Here is a 20,251-nt window from a genome sequence, read left to right as displayed (position 1 = left end):
GGGCCGCGGCGCGGGCGGGAGAGGAAGAGGAGGAGCGGCCGCGGGCAGGGGAGGGGCCTCGGGCGCCGCCGCCCACCGCGCGGCCGTTACCCGGCCGGCCCTCCCCGCGCCGCCGCGCGCCCCCCGCCCCGGGCGCGTCCTTCCGGCAGCCCCCGGCGCGCCGGCCAGGGTGAGCCCTCCCCGCGCGCCCCCTGCTCGGTGGGTCCTCCCACAACCCGCCCGCCACCCCCCCCCCCCCCCCGCCCCGGGGCTTCCCCGTGCCTGGGTCTTCCTGGCATCCCCAGCGCCCGTTACCCGGGTGGGTCCTGCCCCTGCACCCAACCTGCTCCCCCCTCCCCAGGTGGGTCCTCCCCGTGCCTCCACACCGGGGCCCTGCCAGCATCCCTGGCGCCCCTTCCCGCAATGGCCATCACAGCCTCCACGCTGGTCCAGAGCCCCTCCCAGGGCCTCCAGCCCCCTCTCTCCCACTCTCCCCTCCCCGGAGAAGGTGGCTCTCCCAAGTCCCCCCCCCCCCCCCCCCCCCCCCCCCACCTGCCCTGAATCCCAGCCGCCCAGCCTCAGCCACATGGCCCTGCTGCTGCACACCTCCCTTCCGGGCCTGGCTCTCTCCACCCACCCCAGGGGGGTCTTTGTCTCTGCCCTCACTGCCCAGCCCCCATGGCCATGCTTGGACACTGGTGGTGTCCCCATCCACATGGGCAAGTTCCCCGGCTGGTGCGGCCTCCCTGAACTGTGGCCTCATGAAAAGGCCAAGCCCAGTCCACCGCCCATGAGGTTGCGGAGGTGGGCCCTGAGGCTGGAAGGACCGCCTCTGTGTGGAACAAGGTACCTGCTTCTCTTTCTCAGCCCCCCTCAGGACCCTAACTGGGCACGTGTGTGCTCGTCACTTAAGGTCCAAGGATTGTGGAGGATGCAAGGCTGGTGGGCCCAGCCTGAAAGAGCATGAGGGGGAGGGGGTGGCATCCCAGGGGGAGAGAAGCAGGTGTCCCAGCCGAAGTTTGGAGCCAGGAGCGACATCACTCTTGAGGGGCAAGGAAAAGGAAGTATCTGGTCTCCAGCTTGGTGGTCTGAGCAACATTGTGTGTTCCTGCCCTTGACGCAGCAGGGGCAGGTCTGTGCTAGAGGGGGTGCAGTTTAGTTGAGGGACCCCCCCCCAGGCTGAGCACAGGTCTCCGCAGCAGTGGGAGCGGCAGGGACAGAGCCATATAGGAACCCCACCCCATAGGGTCCCTGCAGGGGACCAGGAAGGTGGGCGGGAGCCCAGAGCCAGGTGGGGTTCCAAGGAGGGTAGTGCAGCCCAGGGCTCCAGAAGAGGAAATGCCCACTCACTCTCTGAGGAAGTTAGCCAGGAGGGCAGCCGAGGAGCAGGGGGTTTATGGTAGCTGGAGGAGGGGGGAAGGAGGAGTTCAGGTGCAGGACTCGGGGCAAACACGCTGAGGTGGTTTCCCCAAACGTGACCGGGGAGGTGGTGGTGGAGTGGCGTCCCTCCCCCACCACAGGCCCCCTTCCCGACGCCCTAGCCTGAACCTCCTCATCTGGACGGCGAAGCCGCGCCGTGAAATCTTCCAATACGGAACAAATTGGCCAAAAAGTCACAACTACCAAAAAGTGCCCAGCTGGCCATTGGGGGTGGAGAGAGCCCAAAACGTCCATCGTGTCTTGTAAAGTGCCTGCCTCTGCCTCGGTCCCAGACACAGGAAGGGCTTCGACCTGAGCACCGAGGCCCTGCCCCAGCTGGGAAGGCGGACGCTGACCTCCCTGCAAGGGGACAGGGGTGGGGAGGCGCAGCTGGGGATGGGCGGGCAGGGCCCTCGCGTGGGAGGCAGGGCCACCAGAGGCCAGCATCTCAGGGAAGCCGTCGGGATCCTGAGCTTCCCCACAAAAGGTAAGGATACGCCCCTCACAGAGCGGAGTGGCATTTAAGAAGACCTCAGGAGACACCACCGAGCCCCCGCCGGCTTCCACGCGGCTTTCTCCCCTTTCCAGACTAACGTCCAGCGCCCTGCCCTAAACCAGCCCTGAGGCGGTCGACAGATCCCGGGTAAATTGCAGAAATTCAATGTCAGTTGCAGAAATTCTATGAATTCATCCGTTAGTTAGCAGTGCAAACAGACATTCACAGGGATGTTCTGTGCGGCTAACGCCACACATCCAACAACAGAGAAACTGGAAGAGGGAGGGAGGAGGCGAGGGGCCAGCGCAAACCCCGTAGACAATGCTCCTGAAGCAGAAGACGACTCCCCAGGAGTGCCACCAGTCACGAACGAACATGAGAGGCACGTGCGATCGCTAATCAGAAGCCCAAGTAGTGGATGACAAAACAGCAGACGAAGCAAGATTAACGGCCTAGGAAACTCGCTTCCTCACAGTCACAGCGTTCCGGAATAAGTCTGAAGCAGCACGGGGCACGACGTCAGATTACCGACGGGGCAAAGGCTGGAGACCATCTGCGGGCAAGACGACGCAACGGAAACGAGAATTTATTTGTTCGACCGTTACTTGGCGGGACGTCTGCTTGGTGCCACAGTTTAGATGGGCGGGGGGTAAGGAGACACGATCTCTGCGCTCGGGGAGCACCCAGCCCAGTGGGGAGGAAGGCAGGGATGATAATACACGATGAGGTCACGTGTCCTGAAGAGGGTGGGGGGACAATTGTTGAGAGAGGTCAGGACGTTGGGAGGGAGGGACCCTCAGCCCTGCGCAGGTGCGGCACCCCTCAGGGCCCATGGGGCGCGCGGGCTTCGCCACTGGAGGGCTCGGAGTGACCTTTCTTCGGGGGACCCCTGGCGGTGGCACCCCGTGGGGGCTGAGAAGATGCAGAGGCTCCGGTGGCAGAGGGCTCGGAGGGGGCGCAGAGATCGGTGTGCCGGAGTGACAAGGGGCCTGCAGGCCGTGCTCAGCAGGATCCGCACTGAGGCCTACCGCGCCTGAACCCGGCCGTCAGGGGTCAGTAGAACTGTTTATCGGGAAGCACAGATCGCAGACACAGCAGACACGGACAGAAAGCCAGGTTGACCCTCACTTCTGCAGTGACACTCAGAGCGGGAAGACCCAGCCCTGAGGGAAAGACGGTGTCACCCAAGACAGGAAGGAAGGGTCCCCGGCCAGCTCTGGTGTGGGTCTAAGGGCCTCAGGGAAACCTCTGTAAACCGAGACGAATCCGAGAAATAAACGTCTTCAGACACATAAACCCGGACCTTAAATGCAGTCAATGAGGACAGAACCCAAACAAAGCCTGAGTGGCCACGTGGGGGTGGTGAGCTCAGGCTGGCGTAGACCTGAGACCCCCGCCAGCCCCCGGTGGGGGCAGGGCCCACTCCGCAGCACTGGGAGTCAGACATCAGCCAGCGCTGTCTGAGGGGAGCCCGCTGCCAAAGCCACGTGACGCTGGCTCTTGATTTTTGCAATTTCTAAAAATAAACTTGGGAGAAGCTTTTAAACTTGGGGTGAAGACGCATCTAATTCAGCAATCATGTTTTCCCTTTAAATTCATTTTTTTTTAATCTTCAAGGGGGCGCTCTCTATTCCCACGTGCCCTCTGCCTAGGCCTCTAGAAACCCCCGGGTGACCTTCACCTGACATCAATGGCCTTATCTTGATGAAACTGTGGGTGAGATTTTAAAACTTTATCCTCAGGTTGTTCAACAGTGAACACACGTGCTCTTGCAAAGCCAACGAAGTCCTTTTTCTCAGCAGGGGCAATGCTGGCCCTGGGAGGACACGAACAACACGTCCCAGGCACACAGCAGTTCTGAGGCGCTGCAAGTTCCCCCCTTCCCACCTGGCACGTCCACAGCAGCCTCTGCTCTCTGTCCCAAGCCGGCCTGCCTCGTGAGCACAGACGGGTGCTAGGACACCATGCGGTCAGCACGGGCAAGCCTGCGTGTCGGACACTGTCCCCCCCTGCCGCCAGAGCACCCCAATGCCCTCAGCCCAGGGATGTCTCCAAAGGTCTTCCCTAACTCAGAAGTGTTCCCTGATGGCCCACCACCTGGGGGGTTCCCCGTGAGTCCTGGGAGGGACGCGTTGTCGCTACTGGAGCTGGAAGAGACACCCGCCTGGCTGAAAGGAAGGGAAGGAGCCGGTAAGAGTGGACATACGGTGGGGAGCACTGCGGTGTCCCTCAGGGGGGCCCGGGGGAAGCCCTCACCAGACGGATGCCGCCCCAGGACTCTCCCTCCCCGCTCACCCTACTGCCGTGCACCATCTGCTGGATGGACCCCCCTGCCTCCCAGGGACGCTCGGCCGGGGCACTGTGGACACCTGGGGCCCCGTCATTCTTGGCTGCAGGGGGGGTTCTGTGCTCTGCGGGATTGAAACAGCACTCCGGTTCTGCCCACTCGATGCCAGGGCCGCCTGTGGAAAGCAGAGCGCCCCCCAAAAGATGTCCGCGTCCTCACCCTGAACCAGCGCGTGTGCCTATCCGCGTCCTCGCCTTGAACCTGCATATGCCAGGTTCCACGGAGCGGGGTGGTGGAGGGGGGGCCGGGACTGCCAAGCCAGGACTTCAGAGTAGCCGCAGGACCAGGGGCCCGACATCAGCACGGGGGCCTGAAGTTGGAAGACGTAGAAGCCCCCGAGAAGACGTGCGGCAGGGACAGAGGGACGCTATGCTGCTGGCTTTGAAGGTGGAGGAAAGGGCCACAGGCCAAGGGTTGCAGGCAGCTTCTAGAAGCTGCAAAAGGCCGGACAGATTCTCTCCAAGACCTCCGGAAGGGAAGGCAGCCCTGCCCGCACCCAGGCTGAGATCTGCTTTGGCCTCTGCAGACCTCACAGTCCCTGCGTCTGCTTGAGGACGTGAAGTCTGTGGCCGTCTGTCAGGGCGGCCGTAGGAACCAACGGTCCCAGTGACAGCAAAACCGTCTGCAGGTGGTGAGTGACCCCTGTCCTGGGCCCCGCTCTCCTGGGGAAGGTCCCCACCTGCCCCGCCGCCCAACCTCTCTGCTCCGCCGCTGTGGTGGGGAGTGTGGGGTGCCTGGCTCCCAGCTGGGGAGACCTCATGCAGGGGAGAGGCCCTGACACCACCTGGAAGGCAAAGGGCTGGCTCTTCCAGCATCCTGGACCCACCACCCGCTGACTGCAGCCTTGAGAGGCTCCCCAGGCAAGACCAGAACTGGTAGCTCAGCCCAGTGAACCGCTGGCTCTCTAGTGACCACATGGGAGTCCTTTAAAGTCACTGGGCGGCAAAGAACATCGAAGTACGTGTCACTCTGTCCTAGCTGTGGACACTTCAGCTCCCACTCCGGACCGTGAGCACTGGTGGGGGTGGGGGTCTTCCTGCCCAGCATGGAGCCTGGCGCCTGACACCCACCCCCCACCACGTCATCGGAGGTCCCTAGGGAGGAGGGGGAGGGGATCACGATGTCCCCCAGGCCCTGCCTAGACCTCACCCCAGGGTCCTGTGGGGCAGCAGCATCGGGGCAGGACGCTCCGGGAGGGAGGCCGGTGTGTGCAGAGCCCAGGCCTGGGGTTCTTCACCTCATCTTGTCCACAGTTCCCTCCCCCCAGCTGCCCCCACACAGAAGCCCGGTCAGCCCGGGAGTCCATCACCAAATCCAGGGGATGGTGCCCGCCACCCACTGTTGTCTGTCCGGTGCCCCCGAGGGCTGGGAGCCTGCGGTCACTTCCCTCCTTCCTGCCCTCTCCAGCTTGATCTCTCCGAATGTGGTTCTGCCTCGTCACCCCCGGCTCAGGACTCCCCACCCCCCCCCCCAACCTCCAGAAGCGGACACCATGGACCACAGTGGGTCCAGGGCCAGCTCTTCATGGTCACCCCGGGCCCTCTGCCCACCAAGCACTGTATGGAGGTGGGGAGGCACCACCTCCTCCAGGAAGCCTCCCTCTGTGTTCAGCACCCGGTCCGTGTTCTGCTCCCCCAGGGTTATGTGTGCCCCTTTGGGCCTTCCGGGGGAACAGGGCCCAACATAAGACCTGGTGTCCCCAAACTGGGTGGCATCAGTACCCAGCAGTTCATGACATTAAATGCCACCCTCCTGGAGGACAGGGCTGGGCAGAGGACTTGGTCATGACCAGGCTCTGTACGTGGGGCCTGTGAGGGCAACATGCCCCACTCCGCGTCCCAACCCCCCCTGCCCTGGAGCCACTCGCAGCTGCTTGACCCCAGGAAGGTGTGGGGGGCTATCCTGGAAGGCCCCACTCTGCCCTGTCCCCCAGGCCCCTCCCCGTGGCCTCCTGGAGGCTGGGCTGCGGCAAGGCACCCCTCCCGCAGATGGCCTCCAAGGCCTCGGGCAGCCAGAGGGTCCAGGAGGACCTGTTCTCCCATCTGAAGACGCATGAGCCCCTGGTGGGGTGTGAAGAGAGCTCAGCCGCTGCCACCCCCCTCCCCGTGCCCCCCAGGAAAGGCGCTGAAAGACAGACACTGGGCTGAGACACTGGGCTCTTAGGAGGGCGGGGACCTCGAGACCTGCGCCTCCAAAGTCACGGTCCGCCAGAAGGGCGCGCTCGGGGCCAGGAAGGCTTGGAAGGCGTTGGCGGCCTCGGAGGGCCTCGGAGCGTGGGGGAGGAGCACGTCCTTGTCCACGTCCTCGGACACCAGCTGGGCCACGAGCCGCGAGAGGTCCTGAGGGCAACCGCGGGGTCAGGGGGCGGGGTGAGCCAGGGAGAGGAGTCGCTGGGCAAGGGCTGTGTCGCGCCCCGCGCCGCCCGCCCCCTGCAGTCCCCTCCCCACCGCCGCCCCGCGCCTCCCGCCCCCTCCCGTGCCCCCCCCCCCCCCCCCGCTCCGGCCCCGCCCCCCCCCCCCCCCGCACACCCTGGAGTGGGAGGGGGGCCCGGCGGTCCCCGGCCTCTCCCGGCCGCCCTGCACGGCCAGTCGCCGGCGCTCGTCGATGCTGACGCTCCAGCGGTGGCTCCGGCGCCCGCTCTCGACCGGCTGGCACACCTGCGGGGACACGGAGGCGGTGGGCGCGGGCCACACCTGCGGGCGGCCGACCCTCTGCCCCTCACCTCGCGCGCCCGAGGTGCAGTCTGCTCGCTCCTCCCCGGGCTCGGGCTCAGCCTCCGGGTGTCCGCGCTGCGGCCTCAGGCCCCCTGGGGCCCCGGCCCCACCACCTGCCTGCTTTCCTGCTCGAGGGTCGGCCCCTGGACCGCGAAGTCCGCACAGCCAAGGCCCCGGCCCTCCCCACTGGTGCCTGGAGGTGGGAGGCGGGCGGGGGGGGGGGGCTCCCGAGCTGGCCCGCGGGAGCCTCAGGAGAGATGGGACCCACAGGTGGGCCGCTGCGTCTCAAGTCCCTCTGGAGTGATCATAAGGAGAGACTGGGGGACAGGAAAGAGCCCCCCCTCTTGTTCTGGAAGAGGAAGACGGAGTGTGGGAAAGAACCACTCAGACAGCAAGCGGAGCTCAGCGCAAATGTGGCGTGGCTCAGACGGGTGGTGCTGCCCCTCCCTCCCTGTGGCCACAGCACTTTGGCGGTTCCAGCTAGGGTCTGCTGCCCCAGGATGGGGGTGGGGGGGGCAGGTCCGCAGCAGAGCACCTGCTCTGAGGATGCCTGTGTGCTCCAGGGCGCCCCTTGGGTCCCCACCACTGGCTGTGAGCGCGGCGCCCCCAGGGGGACCCCTGACACTGGGAGGCAAGCAGAGGACACACAGGTCCTGCTGACCTCAGACCCCCGAGTGGAGAGCGAGGGTTCGCGCTGTGGATCAAGGAAATCGTTATAGAGCGTCGTTATGGCAAATGTGACTGATAATCAGGACTGGCAAGACGCCAAAAACCCGGCACCCGGGGGCTCAGTCGGTTAAGCGTCCAACTCTTGGTTTGGGCTCAGGTCACGATCTCACGGTTCGTGGGATGGAGTCCCAAGTCGGGCTCTGTGCTGACAGTGGGGAGTCTGCTTGGGATTCTCTCTCTCCCTCTCTGCCCCTTCTCTGCACACACGTGCATGTGTGCACGCTCTCTTTCTCTCTCAAAATAAATAAACTTAAAAGAAAAAAAAGATTAAAAAAACAAAAACGAAGAGATCATAACTAGGTAACAAATCACGAGGAAACTAGATCATCCGTGTAGGCCAACATCCAGCGAATCAAAGGTTCGGGAGGAGAGTGCCCCAAGAAAGGGTGCACGCACGCACTTCCAGAGTCGAGAGGAACGGGGCTCCAGGCTGGAAGGGCTCACACAGGACAAGAGGAGACCGACCTGCACCAGGGGCAGAGCTGTGCCATCAGAACAGCGGCGGTGGAGGAAGGGCTCAGAAAGTCGCAGAGACTGAAAGGCAGGGCACATACAAAGGACCCGAGGCCCGCACAGTCTAGGGCACCGGGCAGCAACACTAGAGTTTAGAGGCGATACGACAATGCCTCACAGATCCTGAAAGGAGGATTTCCCACTGAGAAATGCCATGCAAGTGTGGAGGCAGAATAAAGACAGTTTAACAACTTTATAGTCGAGGACTCAAACATCTTCTGGGCCCTTCTGGGCAGCTGTTAGATGAGGCAGTCCACCGAAACAAGGGAGCAAACCAGTGAGTGGGGAGTCTGAGGGCCCAGGAACAGGGGTCCTGCAGAGGAGGGGCTGGCGGGGCGCCCCAGACGAGCAGCCTCCCCTGGGACAGAGCTGGCCTCCGGACTTCCCCCGAGCGCGGCCTGTGGGACTCCGGAGCGGCCACGGGCCGTTGTCCACATGCCTGGGGCTCTGAGGAGGAGTGAGCTTCATTAGCACAGGCACAGCAGCTTCTGGATGTGGCTGGGGTCCCCAAGGAGAGTGTGCACAGTGAGGACAGGATCCCCAATCCTGGAATCACAATTCAGGGAGGCCGATTCTCAGGTCACGGGTAGCACTGGGAGGGACAGAGGGGAGACAGCACTACGAGCCACCCTGAGGGGCCCTGCCTGATGTGTCAGGGTATTTGTGGGAAGTACCCAGCATTGGGGGAATTTCGGGAAAGGATTAATAACCTGTGCGTAGCGGATGAGGGGGGTGTGTGCCACGATTAGCTCCAGGGAGAAACAAAGCACTGTGTGTGTGTGTGTGTGTGTGTGTGTGTGTGTGTGTGCGCGCGTGCGTGCTGGTCATGGTGCCCTGTGCTCAGTGGATGTGCTATGTGGGTGAAGCCCACATAGTCACTGGACAGCACACACTGCAAGCGTATTTAGGGAAAAAGCCTGAAACCACACAGTGGGGGCGGGGGGGGGTGCCGTACCCTCAGTCTCTGGGAGGCAACAGAATCAGAAAGTGAGGAATCGAGAAGCAGCAGTGCCCGCATGCTCGTTAAAACTGTGGGAGCAGCCACGAGAGCTGGAAGAGTGGGTGCAGGGCAGTGCCACTTGCGACCCCAAGGGCTGGGGCAGGGCTCTTGTTCCAAATTACGCGCGCGTGTGCGTTAATAAAAGTAGCACAAAATCTTAAAAATAAAGACTTCGGTAATTAACATGAGTGATCTAATAGTCACGGAACACCCGCGCATGACTTTGACCCACAGAGAACCACGCACGCTCTCACCCAACAAGTGGAGCACCGCACACATCAGCCTGGTTTCAGGCCACCGACAAAGCAGATGCGCCAGCACGGGACTCGTACGGGTCACAGTAGGCGAGCGCAAAGCCACACAACGCAATTAACAATTAATGGCAGAGGCATATTGGCGTGGGCTTTCCAAAACACCCTTCTCATCCACCCGAGTGAAAAGGAAAATCTGTACTATATGCCGACTCACTTAGAAACGAGCGAGGAGGGGCGCCTGGGTGGCGCAGTCGGTTAAGCGTCCGACTTCAGCCAGGTCACGATCTCGCGGTCCGGGAGTTCGAGCCCCGCGTCGGGCTCTGGGCTGATGGCTCGGAGCCTGGAGCCTGTTTCCGATTCTGTGTCTCCCTCTCTCTCTGCCCCTCCCCCGTTCATGCTCTGTCTCTCTCTGTCCCAAAAATAAATAAACGTTGAAAAAAAAATTAAAAAAAAAAAAAAAGAAACGAGCGAGGATCCAGGGTGCACTCCTGTCCTGTGAAGATGAAGTTTTAAATGCTGGAGAGTTAGAAAAAAAGCCACAGACCAGATTGCAAAGCAGGAAATTCAAGAAGCTAGGAAAAGAACAACAAAAGAAATTCACTGCAAGTTAAAGGCAGAAGGAGCAAAGATTAATGAATAAGTCCACAGGGGACAATTATCACCAGCTGGCTTTCTGAAAACCCAGCAGGACAGAGCGACTTGAGTCCCCCCGGCCCCAGGCACGGTCCCCGTCACGTCGGCCCATCTCCTCCTGCCACGAACTGTATGTCCACGTACTTCAGACGCTCTCCTACCCAGTTCTGGACACGGCTCTCCTGCTGCTGCGAAGCGCCTCTCTGTGGACTCTGGTTGGGAATGTCACACGTGCCACAGGCAATCCTTCCAGACGTCTTAGAATGTGTGTCTTTGAAGCCTTGAAAAACTGCAGTCAGATTTGTCAGCATTTCCCCTCGTGGGTTCTGTGCATGGCCCCAGGGAGGAATTTCCCACTGAGAGATTCTTTTTTTTTTTTTTAATTTTTAATGTTTATTTACTTTTGAGACAGAGAGGGAGAGAGAGAAGAGAGAGAGAGCTGGGGAGGGGCAGAGAAAGAGGGAACACAGAATCCGAAGCAGGCTCCAGGCTCTGAGCTGTCAGCACAGAGCCCGACGTGGGGCTCGAACTCACGTGATCCTTAAGATCACGACCTGATCTAAAGTCAGATACCCAACCGACTGAGCCACCCAGGCACCCCTCCGTGAGATTCTGACAATGCTCTCACACACCCTCCTGGCACATCCGTGGTTTGGTCCCAACACTTGGTGTGCGTTTGAGGACACGTGAGGAGTCTACCTTATGATCTCCTCAATGGGCAGCCAGTTACCCCGACACCATTCGTGGGAAAGTCTGTTTCCTCACTGTTCCGCAATCCGTGCGAAGCACAGATCAAATCCCCAGACTTACACAGGGGCCCGTTTCCAGACTATTGGCACTGGATCGTGGGCCACTTGCGCGGTCTGTCTGTCCCAACGCGTACAATTTTAATTGCTGGAGCTTAGAGCAGACAAGCGGTGCCTGCTCTTCTGTTTCAAAATTCGCGTCTGGTTTCTTTTCCAAGTAAATTTGCAAAAAAACATCTTTATTTTTTCAAATAGTATCTTTACTATGCAGTGATGTATGCACGTTTCTGAACCCTGAATAAAGGAAGCCACGCTGCACACATACGGCACCACTTGCTTCCTTCACTCACGAGCATGTCTGCCGGGTCACCCTGCTGCCACGTGGAGAGGCACCCACCTGCTCTAACTCCAGGCCGAAAGGCAGTTTGGCACCAAAGCAGGCCGCGAACAGATGGGAGACTGTGCGTGGGAGGTCCCCGTCCCACTTGGTTGGAACGTTCCCACGTTTCTCTCCATGCACATTCATGCGCACATCGAGGCACCGGGTTGTTTTTAATCCATCTGACAATGGCTGCCTTGTGAGTGGGGCGTCTGGTCTCCGTGCGTCCACCGACCGGACCGACATCGGCGATTACACCTGCTGCGGGACCTCGTGCTTTGTCTTGTCCCTCCCTCGGTGTACTCACCGCCCACACGCAAACTCACCGAACCCTAAGCTCACGGATGGGCCCACCGGGGGGACACCGCAGGGCCTTCCGAATACGCAGCGCCACTTGCAGATGCCGTCCTGACACTCGCGCCGTCATGGGCGCACATCCGCCCACCCCGAGTCTCTTGCTTCTTGGCACCCCCTCCCGTCTGAGATCACCTTCCCGCTCTGTGAGCTCTGTTCTTCACAACCGGGGTGAGGTCCTGCCGGGGCAAATTTGTTTTCTCCTATTTTGCCTACCCTTTTATTTATTTATTTTCCCCTCTTCTTGAAAGATTGCTTTCGCTGGGGACGAAATTCCAGGTTGACGGTTATGTGCTCCGCCGAGTCAAGCTTCTATATTGTTAATGCCAGGCTGTCACTCCCTTCCAGACTCTGTCTCCTCTTTGATCGTTCCTGACATCTTATCTTTGCCCCTGGTGCCCTGCAGCCGCACTATGGCGGCTCTTGGTATAGACTCCCCTCATTCCTCCTGCTCTTGGTTTGCTGGGCACGTGACTACGTTAGACGGCCCGTGTTAGCCAGCCTCCGCGGTGGCATCCAGAGATTTGTGCCCCTGGTGCTCAGGCCCTGTGTCCTCCCTGCCACGTTTCGTAGTGGTGACCTTGTATCCAATAGGAAGTTGTAGACACGATGGAGTGTGAGTCCAAGGCAGTCCTAAGACGCTGAAGCTTCCTCCTTGTTCTCTCCTGAACCATCCGCTCTGGGGGAAGCCAGCCTCGGGACACGAGGACTCGAGCAGCCCCAGGAAGAGGGCACATGGTGAGGAGCTGAGACCTCCTGCCCACGGCCAGCACTGACTCACCAGCCATGCGAATGAGCCACTGTGGAAGTGGATTCTCCAGGCTTGTTCAACTTTCAGATGACTATGGCTCTGACGTCTTGCCTGTAACCAGAGCCAAAGCCACCCAGCTAAGCAGTTCCCAAGTCCCTGACCTATAGAAACTGGGACAAACATGTTTATTGTTGTTTTAAGCTGCTAAGTCTTAGGGACACTTGTTACACAGCAACAGGTAACTAAAACATGAGTGGAAACATAGGTACATTTAGGGTAAAATTTTCAAGATTCATGGAAAGCTTTTTCCTTTTTTTTAATAGTATTGCACTGAGTTAGTTACTCTGGGGGAACGTGGCAGGTTCAAAACATTAACTCTTCCCATCAAGTAAGGCGGTAAAGCTTCCCGTTAGGTATCCTCTGCGCTACTCGGTCTCGTGCCACAGGATTCATCCCAAGAACGGACTCATTCCCAGGGACTTTGCAGTTTCTGTTGTTAAAGGGAATGCCTCCTTTTTCCCGCTTACGTTTTCTGGTTGGTTATCTTTAGTATGCGGAAAAACCATTAAGTTTTCGACGGAGGTCATGGATCCAAGCTTCCTCTTTTACTAGTGGCCTTTTCTCTTAAGGGGCTTGCGCGGATTTCCTAGATAGACAATGGATTAGCTGCAAAGAGTGACCGTTTCATCTTTTCTCTTCAGGTATTTATGGCTTTCATTTGCCTGACTTCCATACGGGCCGGGCTCCCGGTGTGTCCATCGTCACGGTGATGCCCTGCGTTCCTGCCTGCTGCCCGCGCCTGTGAGAAACACTTCTGGTGAAGACCACTCAGGGCTCTTGAGAGCCGTGCTTTAGCGGGTTATAGACCTATCCACCTCTCCCTACCTTACTAAGAATCAGCAGCTTTTCCCCGCGTACTCATTACACTTCAACTTTACAAAATTGTTTTTAATTGTCCTATTTGTTTTGTTTTAAAGAAACAAATCCCACGGTCTTCCTTCTCGGTTAACGTAGACCATTTTACCAAAGGGGTTTCTAGATTCCTTTGTCCTTGGGGTACGGTGTTTTTTGTACACACACAACTGTGTTTACTCAACACGTAGTCATCTTGCGCCCACTCCGCCGCCCCCCTCCCCCCACACCATCCCAGGCACTGGGCGCAGGGCTGTGAGGACACAAAGTCCCTGGTCTCCTGGAGGGCGGAAGCCTGGGAGGCACCACGGTCGCGAAGGTTGGTCTTTCCGATGCTGCTGGCTTTACCTACCCCGCATCCGGGAGCTCTCCACCTGCGCCACAGTCGGGTGGGCCCATCCCTCCGCCTGCCCTAGTCCCAGCCCTGCTCTCCCGAGGCACTGGCGTCAGGGTGCAGCCCGCCCTGTACGCACAAGTGGCTTCTCCGCTTTCAACCTCACCGCCGGGGAGAGCTCCTTTCCTAATCACTGGGGACTGCCCACCCTTACGCTCTTCATTTAGGGAATTTCCGGGACAACTCGAGAATTCTCTGCCGTCTTCGGGTTTTTAAGAGCGAGTTCGGGTGACGCAAATTCAGATGATCAGCTTCCCCCTTCGCTTAATGACGCTGTGAGGTTTCACCGCTAACTGCCCTTCCCGCGAGCACTGCGCCGCAGGCCCGGCCTTTCCGCCGCCGCCCTCACTCCCTTTCAGCTGCACGCGGGTCTTTCTGGAAGGCTCCTCGGCTTCTCCTCTCCTCTCCCGCTTCCCACCTCTCTCTCTGATTTTCCAGGCGATTTCCTCAATTTCATATTCCAACCCTTCTGCCGAACATTTCAATTCTGTTGTTTATTTATTAAGAGCTCTGTATGATTTGCTGAAAGTGTATTTTTAAAAAAATAGAACCCTTGGGGCGCCTGGGTGGCTCAGTCGGTTAAGCGTCCGACTTCAGCTCAGGTCACGATCTCGCGGTCCGCGGGTTCGAGCCCCGCGTCGGGCTCTGGGCTGATGGCTTGGAGCCTGGAGCCTGCTTCCGATTCTGTGTCTCCCTCTCTCTCTGCCCCTCCCCCGTTCATGCTGTGTCTGCCTCTGTCTCAAAAACAAATAAACGTTAAAAAAAAAAAAAAAAAACAGAACCCTTTCCAAGTTATACGGAAGGGAGTGTCTCTCTTCCAGATCCCAGGGTTTCACGTGAACACTTTGGAAGCTTTCTGCTCCCCGAACCGCCTGGCCCTCTTGCCTCGGAGTCCTCGCCAGCTGTTGCTCGCAGCTCGGCAGAAGGGGCATGGCCTGTCGGGCACGGCGTCAGCAGAGAGGTGACTGTGACATCTGTCAGCTCTTGGTCACCTGCTGCCTCCCACTTTCCTCCTGGGCTGCTCCCGCCGCTCTGGGGCTCCGACCCAGGGGCGTCTCCTTCTCAAGCACCACTCTTGCCCTGTGTCAGGGCTTCAGGAGGGATGAGGGCGCTGTTACTTGTTGACTCCCTAAAGTCCAACGGGAGGAAAAGGCAATTCTCTGCTGTGTGCAGCGTGTCAGAGTTGGATGCTTGACCGACGAGCCCGACACCCCAACCTTTCCCTTTCTTTCTGGCCTCTGGAGCTCCCGTCTCTGCAAGAAGCCCTCTGTTCTGACAACTGGGTTTCCGAGCAGGTTGCTGCTGTCGTCTGGCCTCTGTCCCTCGGGCCTCGCCCCTGGTGCCTCTGCCAGCTGCTGGGAGTCAGGGCAGGAAGGGCCTGGGGACGGCTCCTGTTATCTCCTGACCTCAGTGTCCAGTGCAGACTGGCCCCAGCCCCGCAGGGGCAGCTGGTGGGGCTCCAAGACCCAGGCAGCCTCGCTCCGTCTCTCTCCAGACCTTCCAGAACTTCCATCAGGCTCACGCTGCTCTCGAGCGCCCGCCCGCCTGCTGGTTACTTGCACGTTGCTCACCAGCACTTCCTTCAGGGGCCTTGAGCAGCTGCCTGTGCTCCCCTTTCTTCCTAACTGTCTACGTTTCCTTCTTCTGTGCGGTAAATGACACACAAACATCATCATCTACGGCGCACGGTGCAGCGTCATGAAGCACATTCAGCCCACCAGCACCGTCTGTCGCCACTCACTCCCCACCGCCATCCTATTTTCTGTCTCCGGGAGTCTGACCCCTCTAGGGACCTCAAATATGCGGATCATGCGGTGTCTGTCCTCCCGTGTCTGAAGCATAACGTCTTGCTGCTTCGTCCACATGGTAACATCTGGCTGAGTAACATTCCGTGGTAGTACACCTCGCATGCACCCGTGGACGGACACCCAGGCTGCTTCCGCCTCGTGGCAAGTGTGAATCACGCCGCCGCGAACACGGGTGTGCTAGAGTCCCTGCTTTTCGGTTCTTTTGGATTCGTGCCCAGAGGGGGGCTTGCTGGATTCCAGGGTAGTTCTATGCCTCGTCTCGGGAGGGACTCCACACTGCTTCCACGGTGGCCGCGCCACTCCACACTCCCCCCAGCATGCACAGGGCTCCGATCTCCCCACAACCTCGCCGGCACTCCTTTCTTTTCTTCTGGTGGTAGCCATCCTCGCGGGCGTGACGAGCTGCGTGCTGTGGTTTTCCTTTGCACTGCCGGCCCAGGGCTGATGATGTTGGGCACTTTTTACGTCTTTCTTGACCATCGGTATAACTTTGGAGGAATGTCCAGGCCCTTTGCCCATTTTTGCTTCAGGTTGCTGTTCTGAGTTTCAGCAGTTCATTATGCATTCTGGACGTTCTAGACATTCATCCTTTATCAGATGTGTGCTTTGCAAGTGTTCTCCCATTCCACAGGTTGACTTTTCCGTGTCCTCTGATGACCAAGAGGTTTTAATTTTGATGACGCCTAATTTAGCCATTTTTACTTTTGTTGCTGGAGCTGTTGGCAGCCAAGAAATCACTGCCAAGTCCAACATGAAGCTTTCCTGTCTTCTCCTAGGAGTTTTGCGGTTGTAGGTGTGTGATCCACTTTGAGTTAACTTTTGCATGTGGTGTTAGGCGACAGTCTGGGTTCATTCTTTCACTTGTGTAAACCCAGCGTTCCTGGTGCCGAGCAAGGACAAGACCGCCCCCACCCGTTCTCATCGAGTGTCATGGCGCATCCATCAGCCATCTCTGCCTTTGTTCCTGGTGTGCATTTTACCCCCCTCAGTTTTGTCGGTCTTCCACACGTGGTCACGTGTCACCGTTGTTTCTTTCACGGCTCCGGGACTTTGAGGCTAGGTTAGAAAGGCCGTCCTACGCCCCTGGTGTTGGATGAGGCGTGGCTACAACTGTCCGTCTTCTGGAGAGCTACGCCGCTGCCAAGCGTGATTCAGCGTAAAGCCCATCTCCCCCACCGATTTGAGACACCATCTTAACCCTACACTAGGTGTCTGTGGGCATTTGAGTCAATTTCCAGACTTTCTAGTTGGTTCTGATAACCATGCATCACACGCCAGGACTCCACTGCTTTGATAACCAACGCTTTGCAATATGATTTCACGTCTGCTAGGGCTGAACCTACTCTTGCTTATTTTTCCATGTGACCAGTCTGACGTACCGAAAAAGAGCAGGCAAAAATTTAGCATTATTTCAGTTTATCCGTTTCAGTAATCTCTACACCCCACCCAGGGCTCGAACTCACAACCCCAAGACGAAAACTTGCACGCTCCACTGACTGAGCCAGCCAGCACCCCAAACATTTAGCACGCTTATCGCTGATGATGCTGAAGTGTGAAATGTCTAAGGAGGCCTCTCAGTGCTGGTGTCTCCCTGCTGTCAGTGTCTCGGTGATGCTTTGGGGCGCTTTAAAGCTTCTCTCCAACAGGTTCGCCTGTTTCCCGTTCAGCGTATTCCTTTTCCACTCGTTCATCTCCTACAGCCTGTCGATAAGCACGCGGGCTCTGCACACAGCTGTGTGTGTCCTCTCCGCTTGCCTGGGCCCCAGTCCGTTCTCCCGCACCGAACAGGCACAACCACACGTCGCCCCTGGTGCTGGTGTCACCTCGGCCGCGTTCACGTCCCTCTCGTTTGGCTGCAGGACTAATTCTTCCAAGATGGCACAGGTCACCGTGAGGATGGTGACACAGCTACTGCTGGGGCTCTTCTGGGTCCTTTTTCCCCTAGCTGTCCTGCCCTTCTGCGGCATAGAGGTTTTCTTCAAACGTCCGGTACCCTTGGCCATTACTTCTATTTCACAGGGCACACGTGGACTAGGGCTCGGGGGCTGGGGCAGCGACCTGTTTCTGCTGCCTCCCATCTCACAGCCCGGAGCGGGCCCTCTTTCTCTGCCCAAGCTGTGATCCGCCACCACAAGGTGACTCCTGTCGGCCAGCCCTCCCATCCTGTTCTGTTCGGTGGTCATTTCAGCGACATTGTTGGGAAGCAGGCGTGCGTCAGCCGGCCCAGCCCTCGGGGAGAGGCTGGGTGGCGGCAGACCCTCCATCAGGGGAAGTCTCGTTAGACCTTGGTCCCAACTTGAGGTCAATGACCTCTTGTGGGCATGTCATTACCACGTGGGGCGACGGGGACCGTGCTGACCCCTGCGGATGAAGGCGGTTCTGCGGGGCTCGGGAGGGGATGACACAGGGACGAGAGGAGTGCTGAGGCTGACTGCCGTCTGCCAGGCGGGAGGCTCCCTGGGAGGCTGGCATGGGAAGGTCTGGAGGAAGAGGACTCCACACTGCGGGGAACAAAGGGAAAGGACACCCGGCAAGACATCGACACAGAGTAGCCCCTCAAGACCACAGTGGGCAGCTGACGTTCCCCAGGGGCTGAAGCAGAGGAGGGCAGCGGCAGGGCAACGCGGGAGGCAGTGCCCCCAAACCAGAAAACCGGAGGTCTGCAGAGATGGATCTGTGCCCTCTTCTGGCCTCTGCCCAACTCCCTCTCCCCTGGCCACCTCCCGCTGGACGGTTCTTTCCCGCTCCCCTGCTGCCCCCTCGGCCCCTGCCCGCCCACCTCTCTGAACCTCACACTCGAGCGGTGGCCTCTGCCCAAGAGCTGCCAGTGTGCCCCCAAGTCCCCACCGCCTATTCGGGACGCGGGCTCCCGAGTCACGCCCTCCTCGTGACAGTGACACGTCTGTGTGTTTAAATCCCGGACGGCCCGTCCCGAGAGTCAGCCCCACACAGGGGGGTCTGCCTGCCTGCCCCCCCAGGACCCTCACAGGCACTCGGGTGGGGGCCACGGCGGCAGCTCCGGGAGCGAGCCCGCTTCCCTTCTCCCGCCAACCCGCCTGCCTGCTCACAGGGTGGCTGTCGGGGGGCCGCCCTCTCGGCCCAGGGTGCGATGCTGGGGCGGACTGAGGCAGGCCCCTCCGACAAGCCCAGCAGAAACAGACAGTATGGTGGCCGCCCAGCGGACACCGTGTGCCTCCCATCAGGTGCGATTCGGCCCTCCGTGAGGCTTGAGGAGCCCCTTCTACCGCACGCTGCGACCAACCCACCTGCAAAGCCAGTTCTGGGGTCCCGCTTACCCAGTCCTGAGTCTGCAGTACCTGTTGCCCTCCGCTCTGGGCCCCGGGCTGGCCCCAAGCCGTGGTCGCACTCACAGGGGGAGGGGGCTGCCCGAGCTCTTGGGGCAGCGGCAGCCCCGACTTCTTCCCCAGCGAGGCATTAGCCAAATGCTTCCGGCTGTCCATGTCCAGCCCCTCGGCCTGCTTGTCTGCACCTCCCGGGCTCCCTGGGCCCCCAAGCAGATGGAGGAAGCGTCAGGCTCTGCTGGGCTCACCTTCCCACCACCAGCCAGACAGTGCTGGGCAGGCCTCAGGCTAGTGGGTGACCTGGGTCCCTCAGCTCCTCCTGCCATCCCCCCCCCCCCATGCTACTGGCTGGAGCAGCTACAGTGCCCTGCCTGTCCCCTCTCCCGGCACCCAGGTTTCCCACCTTGGCTCCAGCCCAGTGGGGGGGGTGGGGTATGTGCCCCCAGCCGACAGCCGACCTCTGGGGACCTACAGAGAAGGCCAGGAACGACCGCAGAACGAAGGGCCCCACAGCTCTCCCTGCCTCCTTCCTCCCACCCGCTGTGACCTCACCTTGACTCCGCCCGGACCACACCCCAAGGCTGGCCCTCTACCCTCCAGGGGCTCTGCGGGGACCACGGAGTGGGCTGAGGTGTGGGGGGGGGGATCAGGGCAGGGGTCAGAAGGGCACAGCGTAGAAGGTCGGGAGGGGGGGACCATTAGGGAGGCAGCAGTCACTGGTGGAGGAGCAGGGTACGTGGGGCGGGGGGGTAGCGAGGTGGGGGAAGGGCCGGGTACGCTTGGTGTAGGGGGCGGGGAAGGGTGGGGTACGCTGGGGGTAGGGGACAGAGAGGGGCAGGGCACGTGGGGGGTAGCGAGGTGGGGGAGGGGCCGGGTACGCTGGGTGTAGGGGGCGGGGAAGGGTGGGGTACGCTGGGGGTAGGGAGGCGGGGAGGGGTGCGTACTCTGGGGGTTTGGGGTGGGGCACGCGGTGAGGTACGCAAGGAGTGACGGAGGCGGAGAGGTGGGGCTCGCTGCGGGAGCAGAGGCGGGCAGACGTCGGGTACACCAAGAGCTTGGGATGGGGTGCGCTGCGGGGCGGGGGGCGGGGGGCGGAGGGAGCGCCCTCGTGCGTGGGGGCCGTCAAAGAATAGGGGTGGAGCCCACAGTCGTCCGGGGAGCCCCCAGGGGGCGGAGCCGAGCCCAGCGGAAGTTCTGCTGCGGCTGGCTCCGCCCTGCCGCTTCCGCTTCCGCTTCCGCCCCGGGCCGCGCCTGCGCCCTGGTCCCGGCCGTCCGCCGCCGCGGGGCGGGCGGATCTTTTCTCTTCCCAGGCCTGTGTGGAGCGTGACCTGGCGCCGCTCGGACAGGGGGGGTCGTCTCTCAGATGCTGGCCTCCTCCGCCCCTGGGGTGTGTCCGAGGCGCCGGTCGGAGCTCGGGGCTCCTCGTCCGGAGCCCTCCCCGGGCCCCGGCCGTTCGGGCCACAGGCTCTGTCCCCTCCTGGGTCCCAGGCGGCGCCCCCACCTCCCTGGCGGCCCTCGGGA

The 20,251-nt window shown here is 60.4% G+C and overlaps 1 protein-coding gene and 1 long non-coding RNA gene across 2 annotated transcripts; one reads left to right on the top strand and one right to left on the bottom strand.

Moving 5' to 3' along the window:
• The first annotated feature begins 290 nt into the window (after positions 1–290).
• Positions 291–13,261, top strand: LOC115516945. Its single transcript, XR_003969713.1, has 2 exons — positions 291–825; positions 13,016–13,261. It is a non-coding gene; the product is annotated as an uncharacterized LOC115516945 (long non-coding RNA).
• On the bottom strand, positions 6,249–19,510 carry TEX22 (testis expressed 22). Its single transcript, XM_030320159.1, has 3 exons — positions 18,725–19,510; positions 6,770–6,898; positions 6,249–6,580 (listed from the first exon to the last, which is right to left on the bottom strand). Exons 1-3 carry the CDS (start codon positions 18,887–18,889, stop codon positions 6,401–6,403), a joined length of 474 nt encoding a protein of 157 aa, XP_030176019.1. The 5' UTR covers positions 18,890–19,510; the 3' UTR covers positions 6,249–6,400.
• Positions 19,511–20,251: the final 741 nt, after the last annotated feature.

Source organism: Lynx canadensis, chromosome B3, assembly GCF_007474595.2.
Source record: "Lynx canadensis isolate LIC74 chromosome B3, mLynCan4.pri.v2, whole genome shotgun sequence".
NCBI lineage: Eukaryota > Metazoa > Chordata > Mammalia > Carnivora > Felidae > Lynx > Lynx canadensis.
Note: the sequence above shows the minus strand (reverse complement) of the source record. Positions and strands in the feature narration are given on the sequence as shown.